This window comes from Seriola lalandi, unplaced genomic scaffold, assembly GCF_002814215.2.
Source record: "Seriola lalandi dorsalis isolate HSWRI2012SDOR001 ecotype SW California unplaced genomic scaffold, Sedor1 jcf7180002054606, whole genome shotgun sequence".
NCBI lineage: Eukaryota > Metazoa > Chordata > Actinopteri > Carangiformes > Carangidae > Seriola > Seriola lalandi.
The window spans coordinates 3926097-3941654 of NW_019525159.1; the positions used below are offsets into that span (position 1 = coordinate 3926097).

Consider the following 15558-nt stretch of genomic DNA (forward strand, 5'->3'; position numbering starts at 1 on the left):
AGTACTTCTTTAACCAATGCTAATAAATCATGGAACAACTTTGAGATATAGGATGTTACAATTATCTTTACCACAGCACAGGAGACAAATGCTGGTGAACATTGGACCACGTAGCTGGGGTGGCAGTGAGGCACACACTACAAAAGCACAAAGAAAAACAGGAAAGCTACAATGGTAACTGGCACTGAAGCAGCGCTACATGAATGCAGCAAAAAATCACAAGAAAAAACGAGACAGAATTATCTGCCACAGGAGTCATGACCCGGCTTACATGGTGAAGGCGATGCAGAAGATTGAACCCAGGTGTGCCTCATCTGTCAGAGACCAGGGAGACAGAGTTGACCAGCCCCTCCTCTTGCCACACACACACACACACACACACACAAACACTGCAGGAAAGAGAGAACACAGATACAGAAGCAAAACAAAACGAACACAAAACTAAACCACAACAAATGTTTCTTCACAAATGGGCAATTTGGATTTAAAAGCAGGCTGCGTATAGATATGAGGTAAACTTTGTGATCTCTACCACAAACAATTGTGGTTTATGTCTCCTGACAGATATTGGCAGTAATAAGACATTGGTAAATGGTAATGGGAGATGTTGACTCAACTGTTATTTCTATGTGTGTGCTTGTTTTAGATTAGATTAGATTAGATTAGATTAGATTAGATTAGATTAGATTAGATTAGATTAACTTTATTTATCCCACAACTGGGAAATTCATTTACCACAGCAGAAAAATAAACATCTATAGAATAAACATCTATGGAAATATACAACAAAAATATACCAAATATACACTAATAAATACAATATACACAATACACACAATATGTACATGAAAAAGTGTGTGTTATGATGTGTGATATTAGTGATCGAATGTATGATGGCAGTTTTTGATCTGAAATTATTTATTTATTTATTTTTCACTACAGAAAATGTTCTATAGGCACACCCTTGGGTGGTTGATGTGAGCTGTGTGGTTGTGTAATGTGGTTTGTTAGACGGCAACAGGCTGTTGTAATTCCAGAAACACCCATCAAAAAGCATCAGAAAAACACACAACAGTTTTCTGTTCTGTCAGCAAAAAAAAACAAACATTTTTTCATTAGTGGATGACAGACAGCAGACTTTCGCTTGTTCCATTACGTATCACTTCTGATTATTCTCGTCAGAAACACTGCCCAGGAAACAGAAATGAGAAGTTGCATCCAACAGCAAGCGCCTCAGTAAAAAGGGACTTTACAGTTATTGCTTCCACATCTAGACAAACGTGAGTACTTAAGTTCTTGTGTTTTATATGATAAACTAAAATATATTTTCCTGATCAAACTGTGAACTGTTACAATTATCTGTGTTCATATGTACTATTGTAACATTATAGGAAAAGAAACAAGCATGGATTTGGATTATGTTGAATATGAAGATTACACTCCAGGCAATGACACCGAGAGCAACACCACCACAGCTGAACTACTGAATTTCAGCAGTTCTCGGTCTGCTGTGACCCATGTTCTGGTGGCAGTCAATATCCTTATAACTGTTATTGGCCTTGGAGGAAATTCATTAGTGATCTGGATCTGTGGATGGAAAATGAAAAGAACGGTCATCACCACCTGGTATATCAGTCTGGCCATTTCAGACTTTTTGTTCTGTGCGTTTCTGCCCCTGGAAGTTTTCTACATGATAACCTCACATTGGCCTTTTGGACTGGTCTTGTGCAAACTGACCTCCTCCGCCCTGTTTCTCAACATGTACAGCAGTGTGTTCCTATTGGTTTTGATCAGCACCGATCGCTGTATAATGATTTCATTTCCTGTCTGGTCACATAACCACCGGAACGTGCGGAAGGCATTTGGAGTTGTTGTTCTCATGTGGCTCCTTTCTGCACTCTTAACGTTGCCCTCAATGATCTTCAGACAAACCATAGTCCATGGCTCAGTCACTCAGTGCTACACAGATTACAAGGGCCATTCTGGCCACAAGGTAGTGGCACTGACTCGATTCATCTGCGGGTTCCTAATTCCTATCCTAATTATTCTTTACTGCTGCTCTGTGCTCGGTGTGAAGCTTCGAAGTTTGACCATCAAGTCAACAAAGCCTTACAAGGTCATGGCGGCACTCATCTTATCATTTTTCTTCTGCTGGGTCCCCTACCATGCCTTTGTGCTTCTAGAATTAGACTTGAAGAACCAAAGTGTGGATGTACTTCAAACTGGGCTGAAGGTGGGAGCCACCCTGGCCGCAGCAAACAGCTTCATATCCCCAGTTCTATATGTCTTCATTGGTAATGACTTTAAACAAACTCTAAAGCGGTCTTTGACATCAAGGATAGAGGATGCAATGGAGGAGGACTTTCGTACAGGTGCTCTCAATCACTCAAGGTCTAAGTCAATGGAAATTATCTAAAATGAAACTCAAACCTTTGTCATCAATGATATGGAGTATTACAAAGTATAGATCATGATTATTGAGCTGGGTGATGTCAACAAAATCATATGTACTTGATTGATGATTTATTTATCACTGATAAAACCTCACTCACTTTTAGAGAGTGGATTGGCCACTGACATACATTTTTGTTACTTTCAACTTAAAAAAAACTTTACATTCAGATATTTTGTATTTTTAGATTGTTTTTATGTCTGTGAATGAATTCTTTTTGTGTTGTTATGTTTAGGGGTTCAAATTGCCCCTTGTGGAACAAATTGAGTTTTTTAAATTGAATTAAATGTATTATTTGCAAAACATTATAATTTGGTTGACCTAACTTTAAGTAAAACATACCTGAAGTGAAACATTCATGTGACCATCGTCTATGAATTGTTCTGGAAAAACAAATGTCTTAATTATTAATCTTGTTATTTGAAATTGATGCTAGCTTAAAATTTATGAAGGAAAGTAAACAAAATACGTACTACAAGTGTAACCCTACTAGCAAGCAGTACTGTTGTGTATCTTTGTATTTTCTGTTATTTTAATTCATTAATAATAATTCATTAATTCAAAGGCAAATAAAAATATTCAACATGCTCTTAGTGTTTTTAAGTTAATTCTTTTAGTTTTACTGTTTGGTTGGTTCTCATCTGTCCACCATGTTTTGTTTTTTTTCTGCAGCTGTGATTCAATGTACTACCTCCCCTGCACCAAACAGTAGACAGAGTTAGTGCAGGCTAAAACACAGTTAAAAAGTGAATAGGGCAGAATAATTAATTGAAATGTTATTGATATGGCCAAGAGCAATATCCAAATCGCAGGAGCTGCCATTTTTTGAAGGTAAGATGTGTCACAACATACCACAAATTAAGCATTGTGGTTCTACAGAGATGCCCGATCAACAAATGATATTCTCAGATCGCAATTGCAGTATCAGTCAAAATCAACGAAAATTGATTTTTTTTTTTTTTTTTTTTTACATTTTTACACATCTCTAAATGATTTGTGGAGCTTTTTACTGTGTGCTCCTGACAGGCAAAACGGAGGGCAACAAAATCCCATGACTTTAGCCACGCCCCCTGCCCTCACCTCGGGAACTACTACCGGTTTGTGCTACGGATGTGTGATGCAACGAGCTGTACAGATATTTTCCTAACTCCTCAAAACAAGTTACTATCTTCAGCTAGAAAACCAAGTGTTGAGCGACAATTTGTACAAACGACTTTCTTTTCGCTGATGTGTATTTGGTTTCAGTCTTCTTCGCTTGCTAAAGTTAGCATCTCCGTAACGCGCTAGCAGCCGATGGGGTTTGTCTGATTTCACTCCTCTTTTGAAGGATTATTCGCTTCAAGTTCTCTCTCTCGTCTTCTCACATTCGTAAGAAACAAATCCCAACCACTGGGCCTCCCCATGTGCCTCTTTTGAAGCTCTGGGTGCCGGCGGAGTTTCCCCCACCTGTCCCTCCTTGTTTTCGGATCCATCTTTAAATGGCCACCGCTGCCCCCCCTCCAGCCCCTGGCTCTACTGCGGCCACTGAAAACCCCAGTCCCGGGTCCAGCAGCTCGACTGCGGCCGATAGCGGCAACCAGGACAGTACCTTCGAGTGTAACATATGTTTGGACACCGCCAAGGATGCAGTGATCAGCCTGTGTGGACACCTCTTCTGGTATGTTGATGTCTGTGACTCGTGTCTAAGTTATGCATTATAACCCACCTAAGTCAGGGTATTAAGGCCAACGGCGGCTGAGAGGGAGTCCAGATCCCCAGCTTTAGTGAGACTGTTTGTGGTTAATGAGTGAGTTCATTTTAATAAACAAGAAGTACACCAGTTTATAGGCACACATCGTGCTGGCCAGTATCAGTTGTGAAAAACATTTGACACCAACAACCATCATGAGTTGGCTGCTGATATCAGGCCAAGTTTTGAAATTTGCGTGTTATCTTTATTCTAACAGCAAACGTGTAAAGGTAAATTGGGCTCTGTTCAGAGACCTGACTGAAAAGCAGACTTACATTAAGACTGAGGCATTTACAGAGATGCATATTTGCACTACTTGGGTGGAGAAATACCAAATTTTGGTTGACAATACAATACATAAACATATCAGCACTTATTTAGAATAAAACATTACTTGTTATTACAGGAATTATATCAGTTTGTCCGGCTTTCTATGATTTTATTTGGGGAAGAGTAATATTGTGGGATTAATGTCTTAAATAGTCTAAATACAATCATAGGGCTACCAATGTAACATAGTCCATGTGTACGCAAACAGGTTTTGATGTTATCACCTTGGTTTGGTTCATGGAAAGTTTCCAGTCTATGCAGCTAGATCCACCTCTTTAAATATAACTCTGGCCAACCTTTCAGGTCAGGTCTTGAGTTTCTGTTCTGGTTTCAATGGTGACTGTTTGTTTACTCATTTTGAAAGAGAAAGCAATCCCAAAGCTGGATGCCATTTTCTTCCATTTTCCCTGCCTCTAGTAGCTGAGCCCACCCTCATCTTTTCACTTCAGATGTGGATGTCATTTTTAGTAAATGCTATATTCTTAGCACAGTAAGGTATTTTAGGACATATGTAATATTTCACTAATCAAATCTCTTCTCTGTCCCAACATGTCAACTCTCATCTTCCTTTGCATCTCCTCTTAATCAGTTGGCCTTGTTTGCATCAGGTAAGATGAACCCTTAAATCCAATTAATAACAGGGTATTTTTATTAATGCTTTATAACTGGAGTAGGTAGCATCTTAATATTTCTTTGTCTTGATGCAGTGGTTGGAGACCAGACCCAACAGACAAGTATGTCCAGTGTGTAAAGCTGGCATTAGTCGAGACAAAGTTATCCCCTTATATGGGCGGGGAAGCACAGGTCAACAGGACCCCAGGTTGGTAGTTCTGTTTGGTATTAAACTTCAGGCTGACTCTAAACTTCACATACTATGTAATCTCAATCCTCCTCCCCATAATACTACAGTGGTAAATATGTCCTAATTTAGAGTCACATCTTTAACTGCGTTTTTAAACTATGTTTATACTGGCTTTTACTAACTGTGGCTTTGTTTTATAGAGAAAGAACACCCCCTCGACCACAAGGGCAAAGGCCTGAACCAGAAAACCGTGGCGTAAGTACTATGCACAAGTATACATCCATGGTAATAACAAAGTATATGATTTCATGATTTTGTGCCAGATCAGTACGTTTAGTTTTCTTGATTCCAAACATGTTAGGCAGCTGTATGTATTTTCTCAGTGCAATGTCAGCTGTTAGGTAACATTATGCATTCATGATGAAACATTACATAGAATGATGCAGGTGCTGTGGTGCAAACCCTGTGTTTTATTCATTAACAAAAGGATATTTCCCACTGGGATCTATTAGATGCTAAGCTCTGAGTTGCAGAGGTGTCTCTTGAGAATCACCTCAGATTGCACTGCCTGTTGCGTCACGTCTGACTAACTGTATGTTAAACTGTACCTCAGATATTGTGAAGATGTGGTTAAACATTAAAAGAAAGTGCACAAATTTTCATGTTTTACAGGGATTTCAAGGATTTGGCTTTGGAGACGGGGGTTTCCAAATGTCATTTGGAATTGGTGCCTTTCCATTTGGCATTTTTGCTACAGCTTTTAACATCAATGATGGAAGACCTCCACCAGGTACATATGTTTAACACATTTCACCTTGACCACTCTGTATCTTTTATCAACAACATATCAAATAACCTCTGTTAAACAATTTCCCAAACAGCCGCCCCTGGGACGCCACAGCACATGGATGAACAGTTTCTGTCTCGACTCTTCCTGTTTGTCGCTCTGGTGATTATGTTTTGGCTGCTGATTGCATAAATGTATTGAAAGACAACAACTTGGGTTAAGCCAAAAGATTCAGCAAAAATGAGACACTGACACACAATGTGTTTGTGACAATGTGATTTTGCCTCCATACATGTTTTGGTTTCTTGTTTTTTTTTTGTTTGTTATTTTTACCAAGCCATGTGAGATTTGAATGAAGCAGGTTTGATATAAAATAAAGATGTAATGTAAGAAAAGTAGCTTTAACCTAACACTTAATCTTGGTTTCCATTGTCATTAGTCTTTGTCACACCAGATATTTTGACTTGTCTTAGTAGCAAAAGTACAGGACTAATAATATTACTGACTCTGTTGTATAAACCAATTATTTAAGTTAATTTTATGATCTACACCTGTGATTTTCCTACTGTGACATGTCAAATACCTTCCATGAAACAGGCATCTTTAAATTGTTGCAAAGAATCCTACTGAGTTACACACTGAATACGAGCATGTGCTTCCTGCATGTTGTCTCTCTGTTCACTAATGTACTGACAATGTTGCTCTTTGTTTTTATCTAGCTCTACCTGAGCTTACAAATTTCACAACTCATCAAAATTCACCAAAATTGTTCACATGCTTTGTGGAATCAAAACAATGTCAGACATTGTCTCTTTATTTTAAAAATATTTTTAAAAGAACTGTATTGATGCATATTGTATAAGCAGCTGAAAGATTAATTTATGAAACAGTGTTCCTCTTCAAATTGCAACATCTTATTTTGTTCAGTTTATCATATGTCGCTGTACTTAAATGTAAAATACTGTATTACAGAGTTAAAATGGAGATTGGTTGATTAACATGAAACCATTTCTCTAAATGTGAATTCACTCTATTGATGGTAAAGTTATGTAAGTAAAGATGTTAATCATCATCTGTTTGTTTTCCTATAAAGCTGTAAATCTATTATGGCTTCATTCTCGCATAGGCCTTACTTGTCCAATTAATATGCAAATAAAGACACACCAAACCAAAGTGGTGTGAAAAATTTAAATGACTTGCACAATACTGAGATCTGTTGAGAAATAGTTTTGTTGTTTTTGATTCTTAATTATTTCACATGAAAAAAGGATGTACTTCAACCACTTTGTGCTGTAAAAAAAAAAAAAAGAAGAAAAATAGATATTTTGGCCATTTTATGGAAGAGATTTATAGAAAAGAGAATAAAGTACAAAAAAAGTCTGTTTGGCTTAGTCCTGTGTTTCTGGCTCTGTCTGTTTCTCTTGGGATTCTGACTGTGCAACGTTGAACTCTGCTTCATACATGATCTGCTGGATCTTTATTTTTGTCTCGCACCTTTTCTGTGGAGCAAGTCGTTTCAGAGCGGGGACAAAGCTCAGCAGAAACAGTTCATCTTCATCCCGTGGCCTGGAGGGAAATGAGGTGCCATTGTCTTTGACCAGCCATTTTGTAGGGGATGTTGTACTTTGAGAAGAAGGTGGGGAAAGTGACTCTTGCAGCAGGCGCCGTTTCCGTCCAGTTTTGCTGACAGGGGTGATCTGTGGGCTTGATGGTAGCTTGGCCATAACAGCCAGCTGCGCCATCTGTGTGTCTTGAGACATCGAAGGAAGCTGTGTCACAAATGCTACTTGAGGTTTGAGGTCGGGTTGACTTACAGGGGCTTTCATGATGGACTGTGGCGTTTTGACTGCCTCTGATGATGCAGTTTCTCCCTCCGCACTGCCAGATTCATTGTCAGGATTGTCGTGGTCTTCATCATTGTTGCTGCAGATGTCTGCCACCCCACTTCTTGATCCAGTGAAGGGTGCGATAAAATTCATAAGTTGTCTGTATTTCCATCTACTCTGTACGATCTCCCCTTGCTTCTTGCTTTTGATCTCCATTCTGACTTCCTTCAAGTACCGGTCTCTCATGTTCTTCCATTTTCTTTTACACTCCTCAGCTAGAAAGTAAAATATCAGAGTGTAAGAAGCAAGAAATCACATGATATTCCTGATTATTAGCAAGGAATGAAGAAAAATTATATTAACAAAGACAAAGCAACCTGAACTCAAGTGTCGATCATAGATGCAGTTTACGATTATGTTAATTATTGGTTCAATTATTTTCTCTCCCTCCCTTAATGGATTAATGGCTTCCTGTATAAAATATAATCAAACTGTCAACAAAAGCCAAATGAAATCACATCGCCTTAAGTCCAAGGTGACATCTTCAGATTGCTTGTTTTGATGGTCCAAAACTCAACTATATTCTACTTACTTTACAATAAGTTGGAAAAAAAATACAGAAAAACCTCAAAACTAAGACATTGGAACAGAGGAATGTTTTAGGTTTTGTCTTGAAAATGACTTATCATCTAAATAACTGCTAATTAATTTTCTATCCACAAATTCATCAACTTCTCATTTCAGCTCTAGTGTTGATTACACTATATGTTTATTTGGTTTTAGACTGCAAACAATACACTTGGTGAATTTATACAGTTGAAATAACACCTCTTGGAAAGTTTTAACAAAAACTGAAATATAATCTTTGTTACATTAAATAGTACATGTACCTAATAAAATGGGCAGGGAGTGAAAAGCCTGATGTATTTCCAGTGTAAACTATAAGGGGGTATTAAAATATAGCAAAACTTTTTTTTCCAAGTAAAAAAGGCTTCAATATGAGACTATAAAGTTACACAGAGATAGGCTGAACGTGGGCTGAAATTCTGCTTATTTTTCTTTATATTGGTGGTGATTCGCCGTGTCTGAAGGTCACGGTTAGTTCAGCCGTGTTTTATGCGGCTCCATCATTGACCTGGGTTCGTGCACCTAATTACATTTCAGACTAACGGCCTCCGTGTCCTGGCTCTGACACATTTTATCCAACACGCCGTGGTGTCGCTGCCGCTTCCACGAGACTTCGAGAAGCTTTCAGTTTGTATGGACTTCGCCGTGTTAACGAGCGTGACGAAGGCACGCGGCTGGGTAAACAGCGATTCCGCGGCGCTCTGAGCATATTTGCTCCTCCGCCGTGCCGTGTTGGACACGCGGCTGGCGGCGCAGTAGTATGGAGTAGCAGAGCTGGACCATGCCGTACGGTGCAGCGCGGCCTAGGCGTGCGAGCTGCGGCTGCTACCGCTAGCACGGTACGCGCGGTTGCAGTCACACCACCGGGCTGCACTCGCGCGGATTAAAAAAAAAATATTTAAAAAAACTACAAACTGCCCGGAAGAGACACGTGAAACACCCCTATCTGCTAGTTACACATGTGTTTTCTAATTTATTTATGTTTGGTCGTCCACGCCAATATCAGATGAGCAAATAATAACTGACAGTAAAGTTATGATTAACAAATAAAACAACCCAATACTCACATGGGAGACCCAGTAGGAGGCTGATGTTTCTCCAGGCAGTTGCCCGACTTTCCGTGCAGCGGTAATTCGGCAAAGTGACATTGTACAGCTCTGGGAAATTAAATACGGCCAATATTAACTTATCGTCCATTTTGCCCTACCGTTGTGTCTGTGCTGCGCGGACGCGGAAGCGGCAGTCTTCTCCCGCCTTTTCCGCCCAGCTGCTGCTTCAACGCAACGCGAGTTATCGCGAGTGGCGAGCTGTCTGCCGCGCTGTGTCGCTCTGCCGTTCACCGGTACCATTGTAGTCTTTTGTCACAGGGGGGCGCACGACATGTGTACTGGCCTCCATTACCGCTGTGCTCTACAGTGGGAGAAAAAAAGAAATTACAATTCATATTTTGTCATTATTCAATTCTAGATTTAGATGTAATCTAAATGTAAAAGTTATTCTGAAATAGTGGTTTGGACTAATACTTTTATTATTGTTAATATTACCTTAATGTTGACATTGTTATTAAAACACACAATAACAATAACAAACTGAGTGTAAAACAAAATCTATAAATGAGAAAATTAAAATGTAAACCAAGAACAAATACACTCTGAGAATGAAAGAAGACAGTTCTACATTGAACGAGTGGGAAAATGAATAGCAGCGGGATCAAACCCAAGCATCTGGTCAGCTGTGGATGAACCAAACACCATTGACCCAGCATGAGCAACCCAACAATGTGTTTTAAACAACCCAGCATTTTTTAGTGTAATATAAATGATTGATTATTATATTTAACTGTAACAAAAGCTGTTGAAAAAACAGGGCGTAGAAAAGTGGATTGAGTCAATATGTATTGGCACATGCGAGTGATTTGTCTTTCTCCTTACTCCTGAGAATACTATAGTTCAATTTCAGTAACATAAACCCATATAAATAAAAAAACATATGGTTACAGTGAGTTCATACCACCTCAGTTCAGAAAACCTGCAGGGTGATGTTGAAGCAAGACAGATCCAGAGCTCAATTTAAGATTTCATGGAAAAGATATTAAGAAAGAAGAGAAACATGTTTGTGTTTGTGTAGTTGCTGAAACCACAGAATTGTTTTGTCAATTCCTCTCCACTCCCCAGGGTTTTACTATCTGACAAGTGTTTTCTGAACCTTCAACAGTTACTACTGTGTTTCCCTGCATAAGTCTGAAAACCCCATAGAGGAAGGTTGATTCATTGCATTTCCTGGTCACACCGCTGCAATCTCCAATTTCCCAGGAGGTTTTGGGCTCTGGTCCAGCAGTAAGCAGAGACACTGAGCGTTTTTACATGTGAATAGCCTCATGCCTCATGCCAGAGTTCTCTGCTCATTTACCAAATCGTCAGTGTCTGGGTACATTTTATAATCCTGTGTCTACTATTTGAATTATGCTGATTTGATTTGTGTACTTTATTATTCATATATTCCACTGACCTGCTATTTGAGTTGCTGATATATCTGATATCAAAACATAACCTAGTGGGCATGTTAGTTACTGATAATTATACTGAAAAGAATCTCACACGGCAGCACTATCAGAACAATTCTGCACGATAACCATGTCATATTCTCCAGAGATGACTGTCTTCAACACTCAGCATCACAACACAATGAGACAGAAACGTAATTGCAATTTCTTTTTCAGCCTCGGCCTGGTGTGGATCATGCTTTTGTGTCGGTATATCTGAACTGGTGTTTGGCCGACTTTTGTTTCTGTGAGAGAGTAAATTAAATCAGTTGCCAAGTATTGTAAGTTTCATTTTTATATCACTTCAGCGTGTTGTTTTTGAAGTATGGTCGTGGACATCATAAAATCATGTGGTGATGAGTAGAACCATTTCTGGTGCACCACTACTGTTGATAATGTTTGCGGGTGAAAACCAAATTAATTGAAGAGAGCAGCCCAAGCAGCTCCTCAAAAATCCAGAAAACTGTAACAACCATGGGGCGCCGGTGCTTTCCTTTGCTTTACTTCTTGTACCAAATATTGCTTTTACAACAACAAAATGAACCTTTATCATTCTAATCCCCAGTAATGAATTTTGAACTGTTTGAACCAACGTGGATGTGGCACAATTCCTTCTTTTGAGAACCACAATAACTGCAGATAATGATCTCACATGCTACTCAAACTATATGTCAACAATCTGGACGCTATTAAACCCAGGTGAAAAGGATGGGATGGTGTTTATTGTTATCTGTTTTCAAAAGCCCTTATAAGAGGAGCTTAAGACAGATTGTAGAAATCCATTAATTCGTGTATTGCCTTGTATGAAATCACAGGATTTGTTGGGGGGGGGTGAATTTAACCTGTAATAGCTTTACCTCAGCTGTGCACATTGTCAGAGAAGTCTGACTGAAAAGACTGCACCGTACAGATAATACACACGATGCATGATTGTGAATACAAATCACATGGAGGGACGCCTTCTCTTTTCTGGATTTACCCTTGCCGTTTGTGCGCATCTGTATTGAGTAGTACATACAAATCTATTAGTGTCACCACACACACCACTGGAAAAATGAGTCATTCATTCATCTGCAACTCCCTAATTATTGGGTGTAATTAGTATGCGTTGTTATTGTTGTCAGTGGAGCCTCAACTTGTGTAATTTACCAAACATGTCTACAAATTTGCACAAGATCATTTGCTGATAAAGCTAAATAGGAAACTGACATTATGAAATAAATTTAGGAGCTAATCCTCAAGTTCAGCATACACAAGTCTTTGGCCACACCAAAAACGTTCATCTTTAAATCCAGGTTTCTAATACCAAGCAATCCCCTTTTCTCTAAAACCTCAACAATAAGGATCTTAGGAGCTCTCCACTTCTCATTTTATGCAGTGAAATCTGATTTCTTTTGGAGAAAGGAATGAGGCAAGATTAACTGAATCTGCCGTCCTCCCTAACCTCTTCACAAAACTGCCCAGATTAGCTAGGAATTAAGTTTCAACCGTTTTATGTGTCTGGTCCATAGGGGGGATTATAGTTTTACTATTTTTTTGCCTCCCAATTTCACTATAAGGGTCTGACACACTGTTGTAGAGAGAGGAGAAGTAGAAGAGCAGCTGAGCCTGAGCAATCGAAAAGTGCTGTGTGTCAATATCCCGTGATCATCGTTCCTTGTGTTTTATTGGAATTTCTTTGGAGATGGATGGACTGATAAGGATGGAGAGACAAAAGTTTCCTTTCACTATTGAAAACATATTGAGCAAATATCCAAACAGTAATGGAGACAGACGGACATGTGAGACAAGTGGTGCTGGACTACAAGAGAAGAGTCCTGTTGGAGACCAGACAGAGACTGTTCATCATGCCTGTGTATGCTGCTGCTACTGCTCCCACTGTGGAGACATATTCAGAGCTGACTTCATTCATGAAGGTAAGACCAAACAGTCAGCTCTGTTGGCAGCGCTGTTGGTTTTGTCATCAGTATCACTTATTCTCCCTAACCTCAAATCAGACTTCCCCCCTGCAGCCTGTCAGTATGGATGGCCCCCAGCGATGCTCTCAAACTCATGTAGGCTGGGAGAGGCTCACAGAGAGGAGCAGTCACCCGGTCAGGTGCAGAGGCGGACCAGACGTCACCGCACTATCTTCACAGAGGAGCAGCTGGACGCACTGGAGGAGCTGTTCCTGCAGAACCAGTATCCAGATGTGAACACAAGGGAGAAATTGGCACAGCGCACTCACTTAAGAGAAGAAAGAGTAGAGGTAAGAGTTCTGTCACATTCAGCCTTTCAGGTCATTCCATGTCAAAGATAAGGTTGTTGTGGCACTGTCTCAGATTTTGTTCAAACCTTTTCTATATCATGAATAGGTCCCAAAACCAAGGCCTGTAAAATGTTTCTGTTCAAATTCTATGTTTTTAAATTTTTCCAGGCCTTGATATTATTTTATTATTTTGTATAAACTCTGGCAAGCCATGTTTGGGCATTAATATCTTGACAGGTTTTGCTCCCAGCCTCACCAAACTTTGTAGCATGGAAGACAAACATGTTTTTGTATTCCAAAACATTTGAAAGCATGTACTGCATGTCATTTTATCTTTATAAGGCCCTAGATTGAGAATAAAGTGCAAAATTCGTCAATGAGAGTGAGATTTAGGGTACTACAAACCCATATTTTTGCACCGATATGATATTGATCATTATTTTTTCTGCAAATACAATCTTTTATTAATTTTGTTCCAATTTTTGAGGTCTCTATCTACAATCGACATGAAGATATTATGATGAAAACAAGATGTGGTAGCATATTTTGGTTAGTTTGATAGGGCCAAGATAGTATGTGGGGTACCTAAGTAGGATCATTTACAGGCCTTAGTTTTGGCTTTGAGCCAAATCTAAGATAGTGCTGATGTGCTGAATTGACACGGAATGACTCAATAATCAATAAACAATAGCACTGTTTACACAGTAAAATAAGGTTTAATAAGCTACAAACTGCTGAATGTGAATGAGGAGTAACAAATGTATGAAATTTTAAATACTGTATTTTAAAAAGGATATAATAGCACTGTATTTTGCCAATTTGCTGTTTTTATTAAATGTCTGTGTTGGTTATTATGTTTGATAATGGTGAATAAGTTGCCAAATATTGTAAGTACAGTATGTGAAAAACTGAAAAAATAAATTACAACTACCTTTTCTGCTAGGTTTGGTTTAAAAACCGAAGAGCAAAGTGGAGACGTCAGAAAAGACTATCATTTGGTGTGGGAAACACAGAAAACTAAATTTTGTACTGGATATATGGAAGACAGCACTGAAAAGGAAGTGTGTGTGTGTGTGTGTGTGTGTGTGTGTGTGTGTGTGTGTGTGTGTGTGTGTGTGTGTGTGTGGGAGAGTCACATGCAAGGAATTTTGCTTGCTATTGTTATCAAATATAATAGCCAGACAAAATCTTTGTTTTTCCACAAAATAAACAGACATGGAGCTTTTTGTGTCAGTCAAATCATGTGACTGTAGACAGTTTTGTAACCTATTTGTGAAGCTGGTTGGTTGAGTATGATAGAAGTACTGGCAGCATATACTAACACTAATCCTGAAATGTAAACCTTGAATTTGTAAATGGATTGTTCTAGTTTGCACCAATTGTGGAAAAAGTGCCCTTGATAACAAATAAAGTTCTTTTGACATAGATGGAGGAACTTCATTTTTACACAATCCATCATTGCAATTGCAATTCATCAATAAAGCATCATACCAATTTAACACATGACATGCAGTGAACACTTCAAATTATAATTGAAATATTTTACTCTGTTTTTTCAGCTTCAGGTCTGTGTTCAGGAAAGAATATGTGGAAATTGTCCAACAACTGAGATCTCCATATCAATCAGTCAATTCACTAACCAGCAGTTTGTGTATCAGGAACCCCCCTGTGGCTCAGGCATTACAATATTGTATATAGCATTTATTCTGTAGGTGGGGCGATAACAGAAGTCAGAGTGACTCCTCTCCTCTAAAGAACCTTTCCTGCACACTCAGCATGTTAAGTAATGGTGACAGTGGACTAATCAGCAATGACGTAATTTTTGTTGTCTTACCAAGCAATTGTAATCACGGTACAATTGGTAGCCTATAAATTCATTATATCTGTCACGTTAAATATAACAAGACATTTTTGGGGGGCTGTAATTTCCGATGCATGTTTTTGTCAAGCAAGTAGATCTTACCTAACAACACTGATACACATTCTACAAACAGATATTAATTACACTGATCACAAAACATAATATCTTATCTTTAAGTTATAACAAGAGTTACAATAGTGTGCTGCAGGGATGACAGATATTTGAAGGCCAACTTGGAAGTTAGCATCACCTTCTTCACTAATCTTCACTAATGAACCACCACTTTAATAATTTTTGAAGTCTAAATACAACCACCAGTCGTAAAGAAAAAACTAATAATGTGTTCACCACAAA

At 38.8% G+C, this 15558-nt stretch overlaps 4 protein-coding genes across 5 annotated transcripts; 3 read left to right on the forward strand and 1 right to left on the reverse strand.

Moving 5' to 3' along the window:
* The first annotated feature begins 1016 nt into the window (after nt 1–1016).
* LOC111664869 (chemerin-like receptor 1) lies at nt 1017–3040 on the forward strand. Its single transcript, XM_023419668.2, has 2 exons — nt 1017–1280; nt 1392–3040. The coding sequence occupies exon 2, from the start codon at nt 1406–1408 to the stop codon at nt 2414–2416; it is 1011 nt and encodes a 336-aa protein (XP_023275436.1). The 5' UTR covers nt 1017–1280; nt 1392–1405; the 3' UTR covers nt 2417–3040.
* A 490-nt stretch (nt 3041–3530) lies between these two features.
* On the forward strand, nt 3531–7480 carry rnf185 (ring finger protein 185). Its single transcript, XM_023419641.2, has 6 exons — nt 3531–4109; nt 5101–5119; nt 5219–5331; nt 5514–5568; nt 5986–6103; nt 6195–7480. The coding sequence occupies exons 1-6, from the start codon at nt 3931–3933 to the stop codon at nt 6290–6292; spliced, it is 582 nt and encodes a 193-aa protein (XP_023275409.1). The 5' UTR covers nt 3531–3930; the 3' UTR covers nt 6293–7480.
* Nucleotides 7424–13222, reverse strand: LOC111664850 (uncharacterized). 2 transcript variants are annotated; one of them, XM_087177495.1, is made up of 3 exons: nt 13083–13222; nt 9761–9963; nt 7424–8201 (listed from the first exon to the last, which is right to left on the reverse strand). In XM_087177495.1, the coding sequence occupies exons 2-3, from the start codon at nt 9900–9902 to the stop codon at nt 7489–7491; spliced, it is 855 nt and encodes a 284-aa protein (XP_087033621.1). In that variant the 5' UTR covers nt 9903–9963; nt 13083–13222; the 3' UTR covers nt 7424–7488. The 2 variants fall into 2 exon arrangements, with proteins under 2 accessions (XP_087033621.1, XP_023275408.1); XM_023419640.2 differs by having other exon boundaries at nt 9621–9963.
* LOC111664853 (uncharacterized) lies at nt 12617–14731 on the forward strand. The gene is made up of 2 exons (XM_087177496.1): nt 12617–13343; nt 14287–14731. Exons 1-2 carry the CDS (start codon nt 12780–12782, stop codon nt 14362–14364), a joined length of 642 nt encoding a protein of 213 aa, XP_087033622.1. The 5' UTR covers nt 12617–12779; the 3' UTR covers nt 14365–14731.
* The last annotated feature ends 827 nt before the right edge of the window (nt 14732–15558 follow it).

Coding starts and splice junctions, on each gene's coding strand:
- LOC111664853 (XM_087177496.1), top strand. CDS start 12,780: ATGGATGGACTGATAAGGATGGAGAGACAAAAGTTTCCTTTCACTATT. Junction 13,344..14,286: donor TAAGAGAAGAAAGAGTAGAG/GTAAGAGTTCTG, acceptor CTTTTCTGCTAG/GTTTGGTTTAAAAACCGAAG.
- rnf185 (XM_023419641.2), top strand. CDS start 3,931: ATGGCCACCGCTGCCCCCCCTCCAGCCCCTGGCTCTACTGCGGCCACT. Junction 5,569..5,985: donor CTGAACCAGAAAACCGTGGC/GTAAGTACTATG, acceptor CATGTTTTACAG/GGATTTCAAGGATTTGGCTT. Junction 6,104..6,194: donor TGATGGAAGACCTCCACCAG/GTACATATGTTT, acceptor TTTCCCAAACAG/CCGCCCCTGGGACGCCACAG.
- LOC111664869 (XM_023419668.2), top strand. CDS start 1,406: ATGGATTTGGATTATGTTGAATATGAAGATTACACTCCAGGCAATGAC.
- LOC111664850 (XM_087177495.1), bottom strand. CDS start 9,902: ATGGTACCGGTGAACGGCAGAGCGACACAGCGCGGCAGACAGCTCGCC. Junction 8,202..9,760: donor CGCGCAGCACAGACACAACG/GTAGGGCAAAAT, acceptor TTTACTTTCTAG/CTGAGGAGTGTAAAAGAAAA.